Source organism: Aythya ferina (assembly GCF_964211825.1).
Source record: "Aythya ferina genome assembly, chromosome: W".
NCBI lineage: Eukaryota > Metazoa > Chordata > Aves > Anseriformes > Anatidae > Aythya > Aythya ferina.
In genome coordinates, this window is record NC_140313.1 from 6043204 (window position 1) to 6064609 (window position 21406).

The 21406-nt window shown below is 43.8% G+C and overlaps 1 protein-coding gene and 1 long non-coding RNA gene across 5 annotated transcripts in view; one reads left to right on the forward strand and one right to left on the reverse strand.

Annotated features, from left to right (window-relative positions):
• The window catches only part of LOC311426388, a 371544-nt gene that overhangs the window by 33654 nt on the left and 316484 nt on the right, over positions 1-21406 (forward strand). The window lies entirely within an intron of this gene.
• Positions 1-21406, reverse strand: part of LOC311426329 (polycomb group RING finger protein 3-like) — a 176269-nt gene that overhangs the window by 6928 nt on the left and 147935 nt on the right. For all 4 annotated transcript variants that reach the window (XM_084502766.1, XM_084502769.1, XM_084502768.1 and 1 more), the window contains 2 exons: positions 12533-12670; positions 7021-7101 (listed from right to left, as the gene is read on the reverse strand). In XM_084502766.1, coding sequence (XP_084358892.1) covers positions 7021-7101; positions 12533-12670 — 219 coding nt within the window. The remainder of the gene's footprint in view (positions 1-7020; positions 7102-12532; positions 12671-21406) is intronic.

Sequence of the window (21406 nt, forward strand, 5' to 3'; positions counted from 1 at the left end):
GAATCAGGTTCTTAACTCAGAACTGTACTATTACCAAAAGTCAAAACTATGAAATGCTAGAGTACACTAACAACTGTTTATCTTAAACGTTTCAGCTTACTATATTATTCAGTCAAGTTTGACCAAGTGGGAAGGTTACATAATAAGTTAGCTATCCGATAAGGAGGAAGTCAGACAACTACTCAAACCTCATTATGCGAACCTATACTTTTCTGTAGATGTCTGGGAGAAGCAGATTGCTTGCAAAGAGCAAAAAAAAAGGAGGAAACTGTTTCTGTCAGTTGCCATTGCAACTGTAATAATTTAAAAATTAAGTGCAGGAAGTTTGGTTCACTGCAATGGTACAGAACAACGTAATAAATTAAGCAAAATATTTTCTAGATGAGACTACTCTGGGCACATGAAAAGCATTTGCATATACTGAACAGTTAGTTTACAATCCAAACATACTACTCTTACTTGGAAAATTTCTGTGTGACTATACTGAGGTACACAAAGATCAATCATAGATGATTTAGAGATTTTTAGTGATAATTCATTTTTCGCTTGTCATGCGTTGTTAGAATCTTCAGAGGCAAACTGCTAACCAGGCAGAGTCATAAGGCAAGTGCAAACTCAGCTACTAAATGTCCCAGACTGCTTAAAGAAATAACAGTATGCAACAAATACTACTATCACCCATTGCCTTTTCTTAGTTAGACTACTTGTTACGCGGGGAGCAGATCGGGCTTTCTCAGCTCCACCCTCCCTGCAATGGGTCTTTCCTTTTCAGTCTGCAGAGAGGGGTGAAGCAGTTCTGTAAGGGTACCTCAGGCTTTGGGGGGAAGACCGTGAGTGTCAGTGAGGGAGTTTTGGGCTGTTTGGCTGTGGGCTGTTGGTCCCCTGCAGACTGTCCTAGGATCCAGTTAACTCTGTTTTGTGTGAAAGAGATAAAATATGTACTTTGAGGAAAGGACAAGATGACCCAGGCCTTGGAGATGTCTAAAGGATGATGAACTGAGGAACTGCTAATCAGGAAGACCATTATGTTGACATTCTTGAGGGAAATAGGTCGCCAATCAATGTAATGTGAATAGTTCCCTGTAAAACAAAGATCAGGAGTATTCTAATATAATCTATCTGTGAACTATCCTCATTATAATAGTAAAAATCATGCCCCTTGTCTGGAAGACCCTGGCCCAACAAGGAACCCTTCCTCTCTGAGGATGTGCAGAATGATTATGTCATGTCAGCAGTATGCTAATTATGTAACCAATCAGAGGCTAGGGGATTGTAAAAACATGTAAATGTATTGATAAGTGATTGTATAAAGAGTGGCACAGAAAATCCTTAGGTGTGCCAGCTTAGTGGTAATCCACCTGGTACCCAGACTTGCACAATTCTGAAATAAACAATATCTCAACCTAGTGTGTGGATTGTCTCATTGCACACCAGGTAACAAATCTGAACTTCTTATCAGACAACAACGTGGCCCTCCATGGGCTGCATTGGGAACAACCTGCTTCAGGTTCATGGTCTTCTCCTAGGGCTTGTGGGGAATCTTTGCTCTAGTGCCTGGAGCACCTAGTGCCTGGAGCACTTCCTCCCCTTCCTTCTTCACTGACCTTGGTGTCTGCAGTGTTGTTCCTCTCACATTTTCCTCACCCATCTCACCAAGGTGCTGCTGTGCAGTGTTTTTTTTTTTTTTATCCTTTCTTAAATATGCTCTCACAGAGGTACAACCAGCATCACTCATTGGCTCAGCTTTGGCCAGCAGTGGGTCCCTTTTGGAGTCAGCTGGAACTGGCTCAGTCTGACACGGGGCCAGCTTCCGGCCTCTTTTCACAGAGGCCACCCCTGCAGCGCCCCCCCCCCAAAAAAAAAAAAAAAAAAAAAAAGTTCCATGTCAAACCAATACAGTACACACACCCCCCTTAACTTATTAATCTGTCTTTATCTGGACCCCTGAGTTTTCTTGCTTTTACTCTTCTTATTCTGTTCCCTGTCCCATTGATGGGGAATAAGTGAGTGACTGTGTGGGTGTTTAGTGGCTGATCAGGGTCAACCCACAACAAAGGATTATCCAAAACAGCAGAAGTATAGGCTACCATAGAAGTTATTAAAAGGCAAACCCTCTAAACAGAACCCATTAAATCTCTTTATGTACAGTGATTATTGGAGTAAAATAGTAGACTAATGACTAGGTGAAAGGGGAATGGAAGACCAGAATGGAAGAAAACCAGAGGTTCATTTTACAAGCTCAGAGAGACAGTGGGAAAAATATATAAGCATGTTAAAGCACATGAGAAGACTGAAAACAACACTGAGAAACAGTTCAATGATCAAATAGATCAGTCAACAATTGCCACAGTTTAAACCAGGAAACAGGTAATGATAAGAGGAAATGGATAGCAGTGTTGTCTTAAAGAAAACAAATCATCTTAGATTGTCATAATAAGTTACATGAAGGAGCACAAGGCACTCTAAAAAGAGTTCAAGGAATTTATACTTGGCCACAAATGAAGCAAAAAATTGAGCACATAATTAAAAATTATATAAGATATTCAATGATACAAAAGTAAACTAGTAAAACTAAGGTGCCACCTCTATTGTATCAGAAAAGCATTGGATCTTAGCAAATACTTCAAATGGATTATAAAGATAAGTTTCCATGAACTAAAGGAGGATATAAGTATTTCCTTGTCATCATAGATATATTATCAGGATGGGTTGAAATTTTTTCCACTAAAAGGAACACAGCCACTGTAACTGTAAAAAATCTGTTTAAGGAAATTATGTGTAGATATGGAACACCAGCAGACAGAGGATCAGAAAACAAAGGGACTTTTGTAAATGAAGGTACTCGAGCCTGAATGAGTGACCGGGGGATTAAACAAAGACTGCATATATCCTACCACCCACAATCATCCAGAATGGTAGAAAGAATGAATCAGACTATAAAAAATAGTCTAACAAAAATTGTAGGACAATATCCAAAACAATGGGCTGGAAAAATACCCTTTATATTAGCAGCTTTAAGGAATGGTGACAGATTAAGTAGTGGTTTAAAACTGTACCATATAACATTTGCACAGCCCATACCTTGGTGACCCCTAGAGCTCCTGAAAAGAGATCAGTGTGAAAAAGTGAAAACATTACAACAGGATGAAGAAGAAATCAAGTCTCACGTGGAAGTAATACAAGAAAAATATGGAAAATAAGAAAGGAAGAATTGAATTCATGTATATCCTATAGAAAAGGGGACCAAGTGATGTATTTGAAACTGGATAAAAAGGAACATGCTTTAGAGCTGAAATAGAAAGGGTCCAATTATATAATAGATAGGATGAACCCTGTAACATCAAATAGATGAAGGTAATGGCAAATATGTCAGGACTTTGAGGGCACTAATAGGCCTTAATGGACCTGAACAACATCACCTGGGGCCTCCCCTCATCTGTCCATCTCAGAGCTGAGCCTTCACTTCTTGTCTGAGATGTGTTGTGGGAGTATTGATCTCCACAGCTGTTGCTGATCATATACCCTCATAGATCCTGACCTGTGGCCTAACTTTCTGGCTTGATCTTGGACCTGACCTGTTTTGGATGTTACTTATATCTAATAATCAGAACTTAACCACTAAACCTAGCATTTCTGTAAAAGAAGAAAGAGAATGGTAGAAGTCTATACATGAATGTAATGAATGTGAACAGCTCTGTGTAATTCCCCCTTGCTATTTCTCCTTCTCCCTCCCCAACTGTTTAGTCGCCTGCGTCCCAAGGATCCAAAGCCCAGCTCTGATACTACACAGCTGCCTAGCCTGGGGACACATTTCTGAGAAAATCACTAAGTTATGAGAGAGCCTGCAAGAAGATAAGAAGGGCAAAATTAGAGCAAGGCTAGCTGAGAACTTTGGATCAGATCAAGCCACTAATATCAACAGTGAAAGCTAGATGAAACTGGTTTGATCATGTTCACTTTTTCAGTAGTGACCAGGAATATCACTATTCTTGTACCAGGGCTACATTATGTGACAATTATATTAGGATACCTAACAAGATATGTAAAATGTACATGTATAATAGAATTGGGAAAGATCTACTGTAAATGTAATCTTACTCATGATAAAAGAGAACATATTGGCTAACTAAACAATTATATGAGGAATGAGAAACATTTCAACATTACCAACATGTCATGGGGAGATATTGGGGAAAACATTTAAGGGATAAGGCTGAAGGAAATATTTGTATATCTTTTAAGCCCCTCCCCGTTGTATGATTAATCACATTTGAATGTATAGTTTTATTAATTGTGATAATCATAAAATACTATAGAATCAAAATGTTTATGCTTATAATTATTATACAGTTAATGAAACATTCTGTGATTATGTAAACTATGAATGAAAATTGACAATACTGTTTAACTTAGGTATGAACGTGGAGAGTTGTGTCATAAAGGACTGTTTGAACACCTACTTAGAAGCCACTGGCATGTCTGTATGACCCTCTGCTTCTGAATACACAGATGGAGTTGGTCTCCCTGTTGTTTTTCCAACTGGGTAACTATGAGCAAATGTGTGAGGGAATAAATGAGTTATCATCTGCTATTAATAATAGTTTGACCCTATTAATAACAGCTTTATAAATTCTGTTATTAATGAATATTGGTTGTGATCTTTGTTTCTCCCAACTCAATCCCCCATCAGGGTAAATAGAATTTACAACAAAATTGCTTTTCCTCTTTGTTCATTCCAAACTTCATACCTACTAGTTTCACTTGCCACCCTTCATCTCTTTCATAGAATATGACAGTTTATAGTTTTTCCTTTTTCCATGCCAATCACGACTGCACATGATACAGGTAAATAGTGGATTTATACAGAAGCACAGCAGTGCTCTTGTTTAGCTCTCTATTCTTTTCCTAATAATTTCTAGCATTTCTTCTGTGTTTTTCTTGGACCATTACTGAGCCAATATCTTTATGTCTAACCCCAAAGCCTGATTACTGTTTGATGTCAGTCAATTCAGAGCCCACCATTTTTATATATAAAGTTCAGATACATGTTTTGCCCTCGATACATGATTTATCTATGTATCTATGCCCAGATACATGATTTACCCTTACTGAACCTCAGGTGCCATTTTATCATCTGGTCATCCAGTACTATAAAGGTCTCCTGCGACCTTTCATCACTAACATTTATCTTTACTGTCTTGAATAACTTTATTGGTGCCAGTGTCACCTCACTATTTCACCTCTCTTCCAGGTCATTCACGAATATGTCATAACTGACCTAAGTCTCATATCCTCTATTTCCTAATCTGAAATCAATTATTTCCTCATACATGGATAAAAATTGCCTACCTATTCTCACTCATCCCTTCTATTTATGCATCCAAAAGTATTAGGAAGCTTGTGTTGCATATTCATTATGAACACTAACCCCTCTTCAAAGTTCAAACTCATGAGGTATGAACCTCAAGAAGTTCAACTAGGCCAAGTACAAGGTCCTGCACCTGTGTTGGGGCAATCCCAAGCATAAATACAGGATGGGCAGAGAATGGACTGAGAGCAGCCATGAGGAGAAGGACTTGGGGGTGTTGGTTGATGAGAAGCTCAGCGTGAGTCAGCACATTGCTAACCATATCCTGGGCTGCATCAAAAATAGTGTGGACAGCAGGTTGAGGGAGATTATTCTCCCCCTCTACTCTGATCTTGTGAGACCCCACCCAGAGTACTGCATTCAGCTCTGGAGCCCCCCATATAAGAAGGACATGGGCCTGTTGGAGCATGTCCAGAGGAGGGCCATGAGGATGCTCAGAGGGCTGGAACACCTCTCCTACAAAGACAGGCTGAGAGAGTTGGGGTTCTTCAGCCTGAAGAAGAGAAGGCTCCAGGGAGACCTCATAGCAGCCTTCCAGTACCTAAAGGGGACCTACAAGAAAGCTGGGGAGGGACTCTTTATCAGGGAGTGTACTGATAGGACAAGGGGGAATGACTTTAAACTACAAGAGGGTCGATTTAGATTAGATATTAAGATGAAAGTCTTTACTCTGAGGGAGGTGAGGCACTGGAACAGGTTGCCCACAGAAGCTGTGGATGCCCCATTCCTGGAAGTGGTTGGATGGGGCTTTGAGCAACCTTGTCTAATAGAAGGTGTCCTTGCCCATGGCAGGGGGGTTAGAACTAGATGATTTTTAAGGTCCCTTCCAATCCAAACTATTCTCTGAACCTATTATTCTATATAGGTTCTCTCTCCCAAACCACACACACTTCTAGGTGTGACTTGTAGCCTAGATTTTTAACCTGACATTTCATGATACTTAAACCCATTTTATTTGTGTGGGTATAAATCACATGAATGCACAGTATGAATCCTCATGAATCCAGTATAAATCTCTCAGTATGAATGCCCCATCATTGCTATTCAGTTCTGTTTTGTTGTGCAGGGTTTTGGTTTTATTTTGTTTAAAGATACTAACATCAGTAACTCAGAGACCCACTCAACTGCTTTCCCCAGACTACTAAATGTTGATACAAGTCTCTTGAACTTAAAGTGGGGAGTAAATTTAATTCATCCTCATCCTTTAATGAGTATATTCACCCTCTCTCTACCAAACTACAGGGTACGAATATACTAAATATTTGTCTCTTCTGCATTGTAACCAGTTTCACAACCTACACAAAGTAATATTAATTGTATATGATTTACATGGCTGAGAAAAATGCCCTTCTCAATGGCTTCAGCCTCTTTTACCTTATAATTTTTAATTGCTATCAACTTGACATCTGCCATTAACTTCCCCTTTTCCTTAGTGGCATATTTTAAAATTTTCCTCCCTTTTCTCTTTCAAACCAAGAAAAATACCTGCTTTTAAAGGTAGTTTATTAGACATTTTTAAAAATATGTTTTAACCATTTTGAAGTTATTGCAGTATAGACATGTGAGATATATGTTTTATGAACTTTGTTCTTTAGTCAGCTAACAATTTATATGGAACATGAAAATTTTGCTGAAAAGCAGTTGTGTCATACCTTAAACCTCCATCTAGTAACGACTACAAACTTGAGTGTGTGGTCCTTGCCAAGAATCTCTTCATTGCATAATATATCCAGCTGACAAAAAAAGAAGAAATAATTAATTCACTGATACACAGAACATGGCCTTGAAACAATACACTTCATACAAGGCCCAATAAAAAGATCAAAGAAACAGAACAATTCTCAGGTAAAGACAGCTTTGTTGTTTGACATGCTATGAAAATTGCTTACACAGTGCCCAGGAAGTGACTTTCTACTTTGAAGATACATTTTTAAAAAGGCTATTCCCCCTTACACATCAGTGGGGTTTTTGTTTTACAGAGACTTTATAGTTGTTTTTTCTTTTCTATGTCAGCTTTGAAAGATCTTGATATTGGAAACAGCGAGGGTATGGATACATGAGCAAATGTGAAATCATGTGACCAGCCATCAGCTGAATTTCAATAGATGATCACGCACATGATCTTATCTTACTTGAACTGCAAGGTGACATGTACTGAAAGGATAAGTCACCGTGACAGTGACATATGCTAGTGGCACTTTACCACAACCTGAGAAAGCTAAGAATGTGCATGCAATCCATTAACATGGCTTAGCTGACAGACTCAAATCAGGATTTGTCTATAGCATTCAACCAAGTGTTCACATCCTTATAGCTTTCCTCCTCAACACATATTTTCACTGGACATACCAATACACTGTTTCCACAAAAATGCTGTGTGCCCTTTAAGGGGGAAAGACTCCTGAAACTCAAATACATGAACATTCTTGCATTTCAATAAGAGCCAGGTAGGTTGTAAAAACAGAGATTGCTGCAGTGGAATAGTAAGTTTAAACACAAAAGGAATGGTGCAATTGGTAAGAAAGCAGTCCAGGTTTCTGAAAGGTATCGGAGACTAACATAGATGCTAGATGGGCCAACCAGGGGTGATATACAGCTGGATCTATTACTCACCAAAAAGGAAGAACTTTCTGGGGACATGATAATCGATGGCAGTCATGACTATAGGAACAACGAAATAGTGAAATTCAAGATTCTGAAGGGAGTGAGGAAATCAAGTAGCAGAGTATAGATCCCAGACTTCAGGAGAGCAGATTTTTGCTTTTCAGGGAGCTGGTGGGTGGAATCCCATGGGAGACAGCTCTGAAGTGCAAAGAAGCTCAAGAGATGACAGGTCTTTAAAGACAACCTCTTCCAACCACAAGAACTGTTCATCCCAATACTCAGCAAAATGAGTAGATGTGTCAGGAGATCAGTTTGACTCAACAGGAAGCTCATGACTGAACTCCAATGCAAAAAGAACATATACAGGAGGTGGAAATGGGAACAGGCTACATAGAAGGAATATAGAAACATTGCCTGGGTATACAGAGATGGTTTGGGGAAAGCTCATCTGGAATTGAAACTGGCAAGAGACATTAAAGGCAACAAGAACTTCTACTGCTATGTTACCAATAAAAGAATAAACAAGGAAAATGTGTGCCCATTGCTGCATGGGCTAGACAATTTAGTGACAGTGTCTGCAGATAAAGCTGAGGTACTCAGTTCCTTCTTTGCCTTGTTTTTCACCAACACGGTCTCCCATGTCTTTGTGCCTAGAGACAGGTTTCAAGGAGGAGAAGAACTACCAGTAGTAGAGGAGGATTGAGCCAGGGATCTATTGAGAAATCTCAACCCATAGTAGTCCAGATGGGATGCATCCAAGGGTGCCACAAGAGTTGGCTGATATAATTGCAAGGCCACACTATCATCACTGAAAGGTCATGGAGATCAGGAAAGGTATCCAATGACTTGAGAAATGTTGCACCCATCTTTAAAAATGGTATTAAGGACTATCTAGGGAACTAGAGACCAGTCAGCCTCACTTTGTTGATCTCTGAGAGAGTCATCTTGGAAGCCATTTCTGGGCACATAAAGGTGAAGGTGTTGGCTATTTCCAGCCACCAAGGGAAAAATAATGCTTGACCAACCTGATTCTCTTCTTTAATGAAATAACTAGATCCATGGATCAGTAGAGAACAGTGGATGTTGTCCACCTTGACGGAAGCAAGGCTTTCAGCACCATCTTGCACAGCATCCTTGTATCCAAATTTACTGGATGGGTGGACTTCCTGATGGGTGAAAAAATGGGTGGATCGTTGGGCTCAGAGGGCAGTGGTTAATGGGTTGTACTCTACACAGAGAACAGTGACATGTGGAGTATTGCAGGGGTCTATCCTGGGACCTGTCCTGTTGATTGTCCTTATCAGTGATCTGGAAGAGGGGACAGAATCCATCTCATCGAGCTTGTGTATGACACCATGTCGTGGTTCCACTCGAGTGGGCAGCCAAGCTCCACCACAGCCGCTCTCTCACTCCCCCTCCTCAAAGAGGAATGGCGAGAAAATACGATGGAAAGGGCTCAAAGGTCGAGATAAGGACAAGGAGATCACGCAGCAATTATTGTAACAGGCAAAACAGACTCTGCATAGGGAGACAGTAAGATTTATTGCTTATTACTAACAAGCTAGAGAAGTGAGAAACAAAGGAAAGAAACCAAAAGCACCTTCCCCCCCCATCCACTCTCTTCCACCTCCTCCCCCCAAGTGGCACAGGGGAATGGGAGAATGGGGGTTATGGTCAGTCTACAGCACTTCTTCTCTGCCGCTCCTTCTCGGTCACTCTCGTCCCCTGTGCTGTGGGGTCCCTCCCACGGGATGCAGTCCCTGATGAACTGATCCGGCGTGGGCTCCCCACAGGCAGCAGCTCTTCCAGAACTGCTCCAGATATGGGTCTGTACCACGGGGTCCATCCCTCAGGAGAAAACTGCTCCAACCTGGGTCCCCCACGGGCAGCAGCTTCTGCCAAGTCACCTGCTCCTGCGTGATCTCCTCTCCACGGGCTACAGGTCCAGCCCAGAATCTGCTCCGGCAGCAGCCTCCGTCGGTGCAGGTCCACCTGCTCCACTGTGGTCTCCTCCACAGGCTGCAGCGTGAAACCCTGCTCCACCGTGGTACTCCATGGGCTGCAGGGGGACATCCTGCTTCACCATGGTCCTCACCACAGGCCGCAGGGGACTTCTGCTCCGGCGCCTGGAGCACCTCTCCCCCTCCTTCTTCACTGACCTTGGTGCCTGCAAGGCTGTTCCTCACTCCTCTCACTCTCCCGGCTGCTGTGTGGCGCAGCGTTTTTTTCCCTGTCTTAAATATACTCTCACAGAGGCACAAAACAATATCTCTTATTGGCTCGCCTCTGGTCAGCAGTGGGGCCCTTACCAAACATGGGGCAGCTTCTAGATCCTTCTTACAGAAGCCATTCCCATGGCCCCTGCTACCAAAACCTTGCCACGTAAACCCACTACACACCATACTGGGGGAGAGCAGCTGACATAATTGAGGAAGCTGCTGCCTTTCAGGGAGACCTAAACAGACTAGAGGGATGGGCTGACAAGAACCTCATGAAATTCAACAAGAATACTAGAAAAGTCATGAGATGGTACAAGCTGGGCAGCAGCTCTGCTGAAAAGGACCTGGGGGTTCTGGTTGACAGCAAGCTGAACATCAGTCAGCAGTATGTTCTTGCAGTGATGAAGACTAACAGCATTCTGGACTGTATCAATAGAAGCAGAGCCAGCAGATTGAGGGAGGTGATTATTCCCCTTTACTCAGCACTTATTAGACCACATATAGAATGCTGCATCCAGTTTTGGCCCCTCCAGTAGAAGAAATGTTGATAAACTTGAGCAAGTTCAGTGGATGGCCACCAAGATGGTCAGGGTGCTTGAACACAGGTCCTATGAGGAGAGGTTGAGGGAACTGGGCTTGTTTAGCTTGGAAAAGAGAAAGCTTAAGGGGAACCTAGTTACAGACTTCCAATACCTAAGAGAAGCCTATAGAGAATATAGAGCTAGGGTCTTTGCCTAGGTACATGGTGGGAGAATGAGAGACAATGGTCTTCAATGGAAAAAAAAAGGAAGCTCTGACTGGATATAAGAAAAAAAATCAATACGAGGATAATTAATCAACAGAAAAAGTTGTCCAAAGAGGTCATGGCATCACCATCTTTAGAAGTTTTCAAGATTGAGAGATGGAAGTTTGAGAGTCAGACTGAATGGAAGGGACTTTGACTAATACCAACAAAGGGAGGAACAGAGGCTGAGTTTTCACATGCCTGCCATTATGTGTTCTAGTTTTAGAACCTGAAATGGCAGAACTTGCAGAGGATAGAAATGCCTCTTTCTTCCCTTACCAAGATTTCTTTGAGGATCAGTCTGATTATGTACTCCCTGCAGGGAAAAAGTTGTCCTAGTTTCAGTTAGGATAGAGTTAATTTTCTTCCTAGTAGCTGGTAGAATGCTATGTTTTGGCTTAGGATGAGAAGAGTGCTGATAACATGCTGATGTTTTAATTGTTGCAGAGCAGTGCTTACACCAAGCCTAGGACTTTTCAGCTTCTCACTCTGTCCTGCAAGTGGGCAGGCTGGGGGTGCAGCAGGAGCTGGGAGGGGACAGACCTAGGACAGCTGACCCAAACTGGCCAAAGGGATATTCCACCCCATCTGACATCATGCTAAACAATATATAGGGGTGGCTAGCCGGGGTGGGGGAGGGGCGGCTGCTCGAGGATTGTCAGGGCATCGGTCAGTGGGTGGTGAGCAGTTGCATTGTGCATCACTTGTTCCGTATATATTATTATTATTATTATTATTATTATTATTATTATTATTATTTTCCTGTCTTTAAAAACTGTCTTTATCTCAACCCACAGGCTTCACTTTCCCATTTCTCTCCCCCATCGCAGAGAGGGAAGGGGGAGGGTGAAAGAATAGCTCTGTGGTGCTTGGCTGCTGGCCAGCTGTGTGGTGCTTAGCTGCTGGCTGGGTTAAACCACAACAATTAACTCTATCCTAACTGAAACCAGGACAAGGTAAAATAGTTATTTACTGCCCTTCTTCTCAGAGTAGGCAGCACCAGCTGAGTTTCACTCAGAGTAGAGAAGCAGAAGAAAGTATATATGCTGCTTTCCATTAAATCAGTCTTTCAGTAGTCCCCAAGTGTTATCATCTATTCTCCGCACTGAGTGAAAAATCTCAGGTGAAGCAGCGTATCCCTTCATTTAAGGCCACCAAAGCATCTTGGAGAACAGAGGTGGAAATACATAACCAAGCCTCTTGGTATATTTTAAAACTGATCATGGAACAACACACAGAGCTGCACTGCCAACTCTGTATAAAGCCAACAATCAGTAAGAGCTACATTTCCATTGTATCGGGGGAGAGGAATAAAAGGGAAGATGACCAGCATTCCTAAATTAAAGTGTGTGTGTATGTGTGTGTGTGAAAAAAACTATTTCTCTGCATTAAGCTCATCGATTTAAATAGCCATTTTCTGTTCCTTTATATCAGGAAATACAGTATGCTTTTGTTTTTTGAAAATCTAATTGGAAAGAAATACACTGTTTTGAAAATAATCCATAAGATTTTGATTTACAAAATCATGTTTAAACATTAAAACATTAAAACAATTACCTCATTAAAAGAAGAAAGGTTAAGTTTTTTAGCAATGAACTTCTTTAGATGCAAGACCGTTGCTTGTGCTGAGCAGCGGATCCATTTTCGTTTCAATCCACGTAATTTGCTGCTATTGCATTCCAAGCAGATGCTCACCTTTGGGGAAAAGCAAACAGTCAGGGCTGGTTGACAGAATTTTCAGCAATCCCCATTAAGCATTGCACATCCAGCCTTCATGAGTCCAACAAAAAGGTGAAAATGTAGAATAACAGTATTGTTTAAACTGAAAAACATACAGTCTCACTAAAGAAAAGGTTCTCTAGTATTTTGTCATCTTATTATTAAGCACCATTCAATTCAAAATCACAGAATCACAGAATGGCCGAGTTTAGAAGGGACCTATGAAGATCATCTAGTCCAACCCCCCTGCCAAGCAGGATCACTTAGAGAATACTGTGCAGGATGGCATCAAGGTGGGTTTTGAATATTCCCAGAGAAGGAGACTCTACAACCTCTCTGGGCAACCTGTTCCAGTGCTCTGTCACCCTCACAGTAAAGTGCCTCCTCATATTAAGCCAGAACCTCCTGTGCTTCAGTTTGTGCCCATTGCCTCTCGTCCTCTCACTGGGCACAACTGAAAAGAGACCAGATCCATCCTCTCGACACCCTCCCCTCAGATATTCATACATGTTGATGAGGTCTCCCCTCAGTCTTCTCTTTTCCAGGCTAAACAGGCCCAGTTCTTTCAGCCTGTCCTCCTATGGCAGGTGCTCCAGTCCTCTAATCATCTTCATAGCCTTCCTTTGGACTCACTCCAGTAGTTCCATATTCCTCTTGTACTGGGGAGCCCAGAACTGGTCACACTACTCCAGGTGTGGCCTCACTGGGACTGAGTAGAGGGGGAGAATCACCTCCCTTGACCTGCTGGAAACACTCTTCCGAATGCAGCCCAAGATACCATTGGCCTTCTTGGCCACAATGGCACATTGCTGACTCATGGTCAGCCTGCCATCCACCAGGACTCACAGGTCCCTCTCTGCAGAGCTGCACTCCAGAAGGTCACCCCCCAGCCTGTACTGGTGCTTAGAGTTATTCCTCCCTAGGTGCAGGACCCTGCACTTGCCCTTTGTTGAACTTTATGAGGTTCCTCTCGGCCCAACCCTACAGCCTCTTGAGGTCATTCTGAAAGGCAGCACAGCCCTCTGGGGTGTCAGCCACTCCTCCCAGCTTTGTGTCTTCAGCAAACTTGCTGAAGGTGCACTCTGTTCCATCGTACAGGCTCTTGATGAATAAATTGAACAAGACTGGACCCAGTACTGACCCCTGGCAGACACCGCTATCTACAGGCCTCCAACTAGATTTTGTACCACTAAGCAGAACCCTCTGAGCTCTTTTGTCCAGCCAATCGCCAATCCACTTCACCGTCTACTCATCTAGGTTGCACGTCCTGAGCTTGTCTATGAGGATGTGGGAGACAGTGTCAAAAGTCTTGCTGAAGTCAAGGTAGACCACATCCACCACTCTCTCCTCATCTACACAACCAGTCATCTCATCATAGAAGGATATCAGATTGGACAAACATGACTTCCCCTTGGTGAACCCATGATGACTATTCCTGATCACCTTCGTATCCTCCACATGCTTGGAGATAGCATCCAGGGTGAGCTGTTCCATCACCTTTCCAGGGATGGAGGTGAGACTGACTGGCCTGTAGTTGCCTGGGTCCTCCTTCTTGCTCTTTTTGAAGACTGGCATGACATTGGCTCTCTTCCAGTCCTCAGGCACCTCTCCTATTCTCCACACCATATTCTGGCCTAGCAATAACATCGGTCAGCATCCCTCAGCATCTGTGGGTGCATTCCATCAGGGCCCATGGATTTGTGGATGTCAAGTTTGCTTAGATGATCTCTGAACTGATCCTCTTTGACCAAGGGAAAGTCCTCCTTTCTCTGGACTTCCTCTCTTGTCTCCAGAGTCTGAGATTCCTGAAGGCTAAAGCGAAAAAGGCATTCAGCAACTCTGCCTTCTCCATATTGTTTGTCACCAAGGCACCTGCCCCATTCAGCAGCGGGCCAACATTTTCCCCAGTCTTCCTTTTTTCTACTGATGTATTTGAAGAAGCCCTTCCTGTTGTCCTTGACATCCCTTGACAAATTTAATTCCAAATGGGCTGTGGCCTTCCTTGTTGTATCCCTGCATACTCTGACAGTGTCCCTATATTCCTCCCAAGTAGTCTGTCCCTTTTTCCACATGCTGTAAACTTCCTTCTTCTGTCTGAGCTTTGCCAGGAGTAAGGAATAGTAATAAATAAATAAATAAAGGGAATGGGAAATCAAGGAAATGAGTAATATCCAAAACAATGACGTTTTAAAGAAAGCCTCCTTGGGTGCATATTGGCACATTCGAAGGATATTGTTAGAACTGGGGGCACAGAAACCAAGAGGACTTCCACTAAGTGTTGCAATCAATAGTGGCCACTATATAAACTAAACGGCCACTTTATGGATCAGTCGACTATAACACTATCTTGCAATTAATGTTGTTTTTGAGGAGAGAAGAAAAATAGGATGAAATGTAGTATACTGATATGTTGTTTCAGCATCTTAGAGGAAAAAGGAGTGGAATTAAGTTGGCCCCTGACTGAGCCTTTGGTGTTGGCATGAGAAAAGTACAGGCTGGAGAAAGATAAAGGAAGTGTTAAAAGGGTTGCTGAAGGTGTTAAAGGTGTGGCATGTAGTATTTAACAGAGCTGTTTGAAGTTGAATGAGCAGGGAAAGAGGATGTAGGAATGTTAATAGTTCTGCCTCAACCCAAGGCTGAGATCTTAAAATCACGGGCCTTCCTTGTTGTATCCCTGCATACTCTGACAGTGTCTCTATATTCCTCCCAAGTAGTCTGCCCCTTTTTCCACATGCTGTAAACTTCCTTCTTCTGTCTGAGCTTTGCCAGGAGCTCCCTGCTCATCCATGCAGGTCTCCCGCCCTCTTTGCTTGTCTTTTTGCTCATAGGGATGCACTGATCTTCAGCTTGGAGAAAGTGATACTTGAATACTGACCAGCTGTCTTGGATCCCCTTTCCTTCCAGGTCCCTAACCCATGGAATTCTTCCAAGCAGATACCTGAAAAGGACAAAATGGATCTGGACAAAAGTTCAAGGCAGAACATGAGGGCTGCCTTGTTCCAGAGCTTTACTCCAACTGAAAAGGTTACAAGTAGTTCAGAAGGAGACTAGGTAAAAGCCAAAGTGAGAGATCTAATATGAAAACCTATAACAATAAGATAAAATGAGGTGTTAAAAGGGTTGTTGAAGGTGTTGAAGGTGTGGCATGTAGTATTTGACAGAGATGTCTGAAGTTGAATAAGCAGGGAAAGAGGATGTATTCCAGGGTTGAGGCAGAGACCTCAAAATCACCGGTGTGAGCCCTCTGGAGCAGAGGGATCATGATGGGTCTGAGAGAGTTGTCATGGAAACAGAAAAATAGCTAACTCTTAAAACAACCTGAGTTCATGTGTGAGCTCAGATTGCCAATGGGACCGCTTAGGGAACTTTCAATGATTGCATTCCCCTGACCAACCCCCCCAAGTGAGACCCTAATCACCCCGGAAATTACGGATGGTTATACCAAAATATTGCCTTTGGATGGGAAAATAATAATAGAGGACGGAAAACTCAGCTTACTTAGTGTTACCACAGGGGTTCAAGAATAGCCCCACCATATTTGGGAACTGTGATCTTGAAGCTTGAAAGACCCCTTCAGGAAAAGGGGACACTGCTGCAATATGCAAATGATAGCTACTGAAGAAGAAAAGGAATGTGTACAATGGACTCTTAGTTTACTTTTTTTTTTTTTTTGGCACTAATACTGTAAACCCAGCCTTTTTCCTCAGTAACAGAGTTTCCAGATCACCCATTCATGATTGCATCAAGACACGGTACACTCCAGCTGACCAGATTTAAAGGAAACACCCCTAGAAGATGCGGAGGATTGGTATATAGATGGCAGCAGCTTCGTCCGCCAGGGATTTCGCCTCACAGGATATGCGGTAACAAACATCAGCCCAAAAGGTGGAAATCATCGCCTTGATAAGAGCTCTTGAGCTGGCAAACATTTGGACAGATTTGAAATATGCCTTTGGTGTGGTGCATGCACACGGGGCAATTTGGAAGGAGAGAGGACTGTTATCTTCCTCAATTAAATATGCAGAAGAGGCTGATAGCAGTTATTAGGGAAGAAGGAAAAAGGACGCCCAGACAGGAACAGCCCCAGCTAGGCAAGGAGCAATGTGCCCTATGTAAGAAATTTGGGCATCCAGGAAGCACGCAAGTTCACCTTGGGACAGAAAATAACTGTACTAGTGTCTCACACAGTGTCCACAGTGCTGGAAGTGAAAGGCGGTCACTGGCTTTCCCCACTGTCGTGGTTTAACCCGGCTGGCAGCTAAACACCACGCAGCCGTTCGCTCACCCTCCCCCCTCCCTCTCTGGGACGGGGGAGAGAAATGGAAAGTGAAGCTCGTGAGTTGAGATGAAGACAGTTTAATAAGACAGGAAAATAATAATAATAATAATAATAATAATAATACAATGATGATACTAGTACTACTACTAATAATATGTACAAACAAGTGATGCACAATGCAATTGCTCACCACCCGCTGACCGATGCCCAGCTTAACCCCGAGCAGTCCGGCCCCCTCCCCCCGGCTAGCCACCCCTATATATTGTTTAGCATGACGTCAGATGGTATGGAATACCCCTTTGGCTAGTTTGGGTCACCTGTCCTGGGTCTGTCCCCTCCCAGCTCTTACTGCACCCCCCCAGCCTGCCCGTTGGCAGGACAGAGCAAAGGCTGAGATGTCCTTGGCTTAGTATAAGCACTGCTCTGCAACAATTAAAGCATCGGGGTGTTATCAGCACTCTTCTCATTCTAAGCCAAAACACAGCATTCCACCAGCTACTAGGAAGAAAATTAATTCTGTGCTAACTGAAACCAGGACATCTATCCACCCCTTATTCCATACCATTTATGTCATGCTCAGGTTACACTCTTTTCCATACATTCTAATTAGTCACCTATAGTAATCATGGTAGTGATAACATACAGTATAATATACTATTTAACATGGTGCAATTCAGTTCATGGGCTATTCTCACCCAGTATTAAATCTCCTTGAGGTACACACCGGACCTCTCCGTTCTTTTGCATCACCCACCAAGTATATCCAGGTCCCTGAGCGAAAACAATTCCACGAATAGGTTTGCCTTTTCCTGAGGCAGGAGTAGCCCAGACTGTTTTACCCAGCATATTTTTTACATGCACTACAGGAACTTTATCCCCATCTACAGTACGTAACAGGTTTGATTGGGCAGGTCCAGCTCGGTTGGTAGATCCCCTAGTATTGACTAACCAGGTGGCCTTTGCCAAATGCGTATCCCAGTTTTTGAACGTCCCAGCGCCCATTGCTTTCAAGGTAGTCTTTAACAGGCCATTGTATCGTTCAACTTTCCCGGAGGCTGGTGCATGATAGGGGATGTGATACACCCATTCAATACCATGTTCTTTGGCCCAAGTGTCTATAAGGTTGTTTCGGAAGTGAGTCCCATTGTCTGATTCTATTCTTTCTGGGGTGCCATGTCGCCATAGGACTTGCTTTTCAAGGCCCAGGATGGTGTTCCGGGCGGTAGCATGAGGCACAGGATATGTTTCCAGCCATCCGGTGGTTGCTTCCACCATTGTAAGTACGTGGCGCTTGCCATTGCGAGTTTGAGGGAGTGTGATGTAATCAATCTGCCAGGCCTCTCCATATTTATATTTCAGCCATCGTCCTCCATACCAAAGAGGCTTTGACCGTTTGGCTTGCTTGATTGCAGCACATGTTTCACAGTCATGAATAACCTGTGCTATAGCGTCCATGGTCAAGTCCACCCCTCGATCACGAGCCCATCTGTATGTTGCATCTCTACCTTGATGGCCTGAGGTGTCATGGGCCCATCGGGCTATGAATAATTCACCTTTATGCTGCCAATCCAGGTCCACCTGAGCTACTTCAATCTTAGCAGCCTGATCCACCTGCTGGTTGTTTTGATGTTCTTCAGTAGCCCGATTCTTGGGCACATGAGCATCTACGTGGCGTACTTTCACAGCCAGGTTCTCTACCCGAGCAGCAATATCTTGCCACAATGCAGCAGCCCAGATAGGTTTGCCCCTACGCTGCCAGTTGTTTTGCTTCCATTGCTGTAACCATCCCCACAGGGCATTTGCTACCATCCATGAATCGGTGTAGAGATAGAGAACTGGCCATTTTTCTCGTTCAGCAATGTCTAAAGCCAGCTGAATGGCTTTCACTTCTGCAAACTGACTCGATTCACCTTCTCCCTCAGCAGCTTCTGCAACTCGTCGCGTAGGACTCCATACAGCAGCCTTCCATCTCCGATGCTTCCCCACAATACGACAGGACCCATCAGTGAACAGGGCATATTTCTTTTCATTCTCTGGCAACTGGTTGTACAGTGGGGCTTCTTCAGCACGACCCACCTCCTCCTCTGATGATATCCCAAAGTATTTGCCTTCTGGCCAGTCCATGATCACTTCCAATATTCCTGGGCGACTGGGGTTTCCTATTCGAGCCCGCTGAGTAATCAGTGCAACCCACTTGCTCCATGTAGCATCAGTTGCATGATGCGTAGAGGGGACCCTTCCCTTGAACATCCAGCCTAGTACCGGTAATCGGGGTGCTAGGAGGAGCTGCGCTTCAGTACCGACCACCTCCGAAGCAGATCGAACTCCTTCATATGCTGCCAATATCTCCTTTTCAGTTGGAGTATAGCGGGCCTCAGATCCTCTGTATCCCCGACTCCAAAACCCCAGAGGCCGACCTCGAGTTTCCCCAGGTTCTTTCTGCCAGAGGCTCCAGGTGGGGCCGTTCTCCCCGGCTGCAGTGTAGAGCACATTCTTTACATCTGGTCCTGTTCGAACTGGCCCAAGGGCTACTGCATGGACTATTTCCTGCTTGATTTGTTCAAAGGCTTGTCGTTGTTCAGGGCCCCATTCAAACTCATTCTTCTTACGAGTTACTTGGTAGAGCGGGTTTACAATCAGACTGTAATTTGGGATGTGCATTCTCCAAAACCCCACAACACCTAGGAAAGTCTGTGTTTCTTTTTTGTTAGTTGGTGGAGACATAGCTGTTATTTTGTTGATCACATCCATTGGGATTTGACGACGTCCATCTTGCCATTTTATTCCTAAAAACTGGATCTCCCGTGCAGGTCCTTTGACTTTATTTTGTTTTATGGCAAAACCGGCTTTCAGAAGGATTTGGACTATTTTCTTCCCTTTCTCGAAAACTTCCTCTGCTGTGTCACCCCACACAATAATGTCATCGATGTACTGCAGGTGTTCAGGAGCTTCCCCCTGCTCTAGTGCAGACTGGATCAGCCCATGGCAAATGGTAGGGCTGTGTTTCCACCCCTGGGGCAGCCTATTCCAAGTATATTGGACTCCCCTCCAAGTGAAGGCAAATTGTGGCCTGCACTCTGCTGCTAGAGGGATGGAGAAAAATGCATTAGCGATATCAATTGTGGCGTACCACTTGGCTGCCTTCGATTCAAGTTCATACTGAAGTTCCAGCATGTCCGGCACTGCAGCACTCAGTGGTGGCGTGACTTCGTTCAGGCCGCGATAGTCCACTGTTAGTCTCCACTCGCCATTAGACTTTCGCACTGGCCATATGGGACTATTGAAAGGTGAATGAGTCTTGCTGATCACTCCTTGGCTCTCCAATTGACGAATTAGCTTATGGATGGGAATCAGGGAGTCTCGGTTGGTGCGATATTGCCGCCGGTGCACAGTTGTGGTAGCAATTGGCACTTGCTGTTCTTCGACCCTCAGCAACCCCACAACAGAGGGGTCCTCTGAGAGACCAGGCAAGGTAGATAATTGTTTAATGCCCTCTGTCTCTAAGGCAGCAATACCAAAAGCCCACCGGAACCCTTTTGGGTCCTTGCAGTATCCTCTTCTAAGATAGTCTATGCCAAGGATACACGGAGCATCCGGACCAGTCACAATGCGGTGCTTTTCCCACTCATTCCCAGTCAGACTCACTTCAGCCTCCAATACAGTCAACTGCTGAGATCCCCCTGTCACTCCACAAATATAGATGGGCTCTGGTCCTTTATAGCTCGATGGCATTATAGTACATTGTGCACCGGTGTCTACTAAAGCCTTATACTTCTGTGCGCGTGATGTGCCAGGCCATCGAATCCACACAGTCCAATAAACTCGATTGTCCCTTTCCTCCCCCTGGCTGGAGGCAGGGCCCCCCTAATCCTGGTCAGAATCTTCCTCGTTTCTGTGTTTGAAGGACTGTCTGCTGGAAGTTGGAGCAGCAAACTTTTCGGAGAATCCCTTTTTCCTGATTGTTTTCTTTTGCAACTCACGTACCCGTGCCTCTAGGGTCGCGGTAGATTTTCCAAAGTATAGAATCGAAGATGTTACTGAGTACAAATACCAGGTTAGAGTCATGGCCAGATATTTCATCATCTCATAAGCCACTGATACAACACACAGTACCATAATGGTCTGAAACCAGGGCCCGGAGAGGATAAACAACATGACAGAGAGCACATACGGAAAATAACGTGCTATAATACTCAATTTGGAAAACAGGCGCAGCACAGTTGAGATTAAAGCAATCAGCATTATGACAAGTGACTATTAAGCAGGTCTAATACTTATACCAATTTTAGTTTAACACACTCTGGTCAGATCTGCCGTTATCTCAACCTTTCGAGCCCCACGTTGGGCGCCAAAAAGACTGTCGTGGTTTAACCCGGCTGGCAGCTAAACACCACGCAGCCGTTCGCTCACCCTCCCCCCTCCCTCTCTGGGAC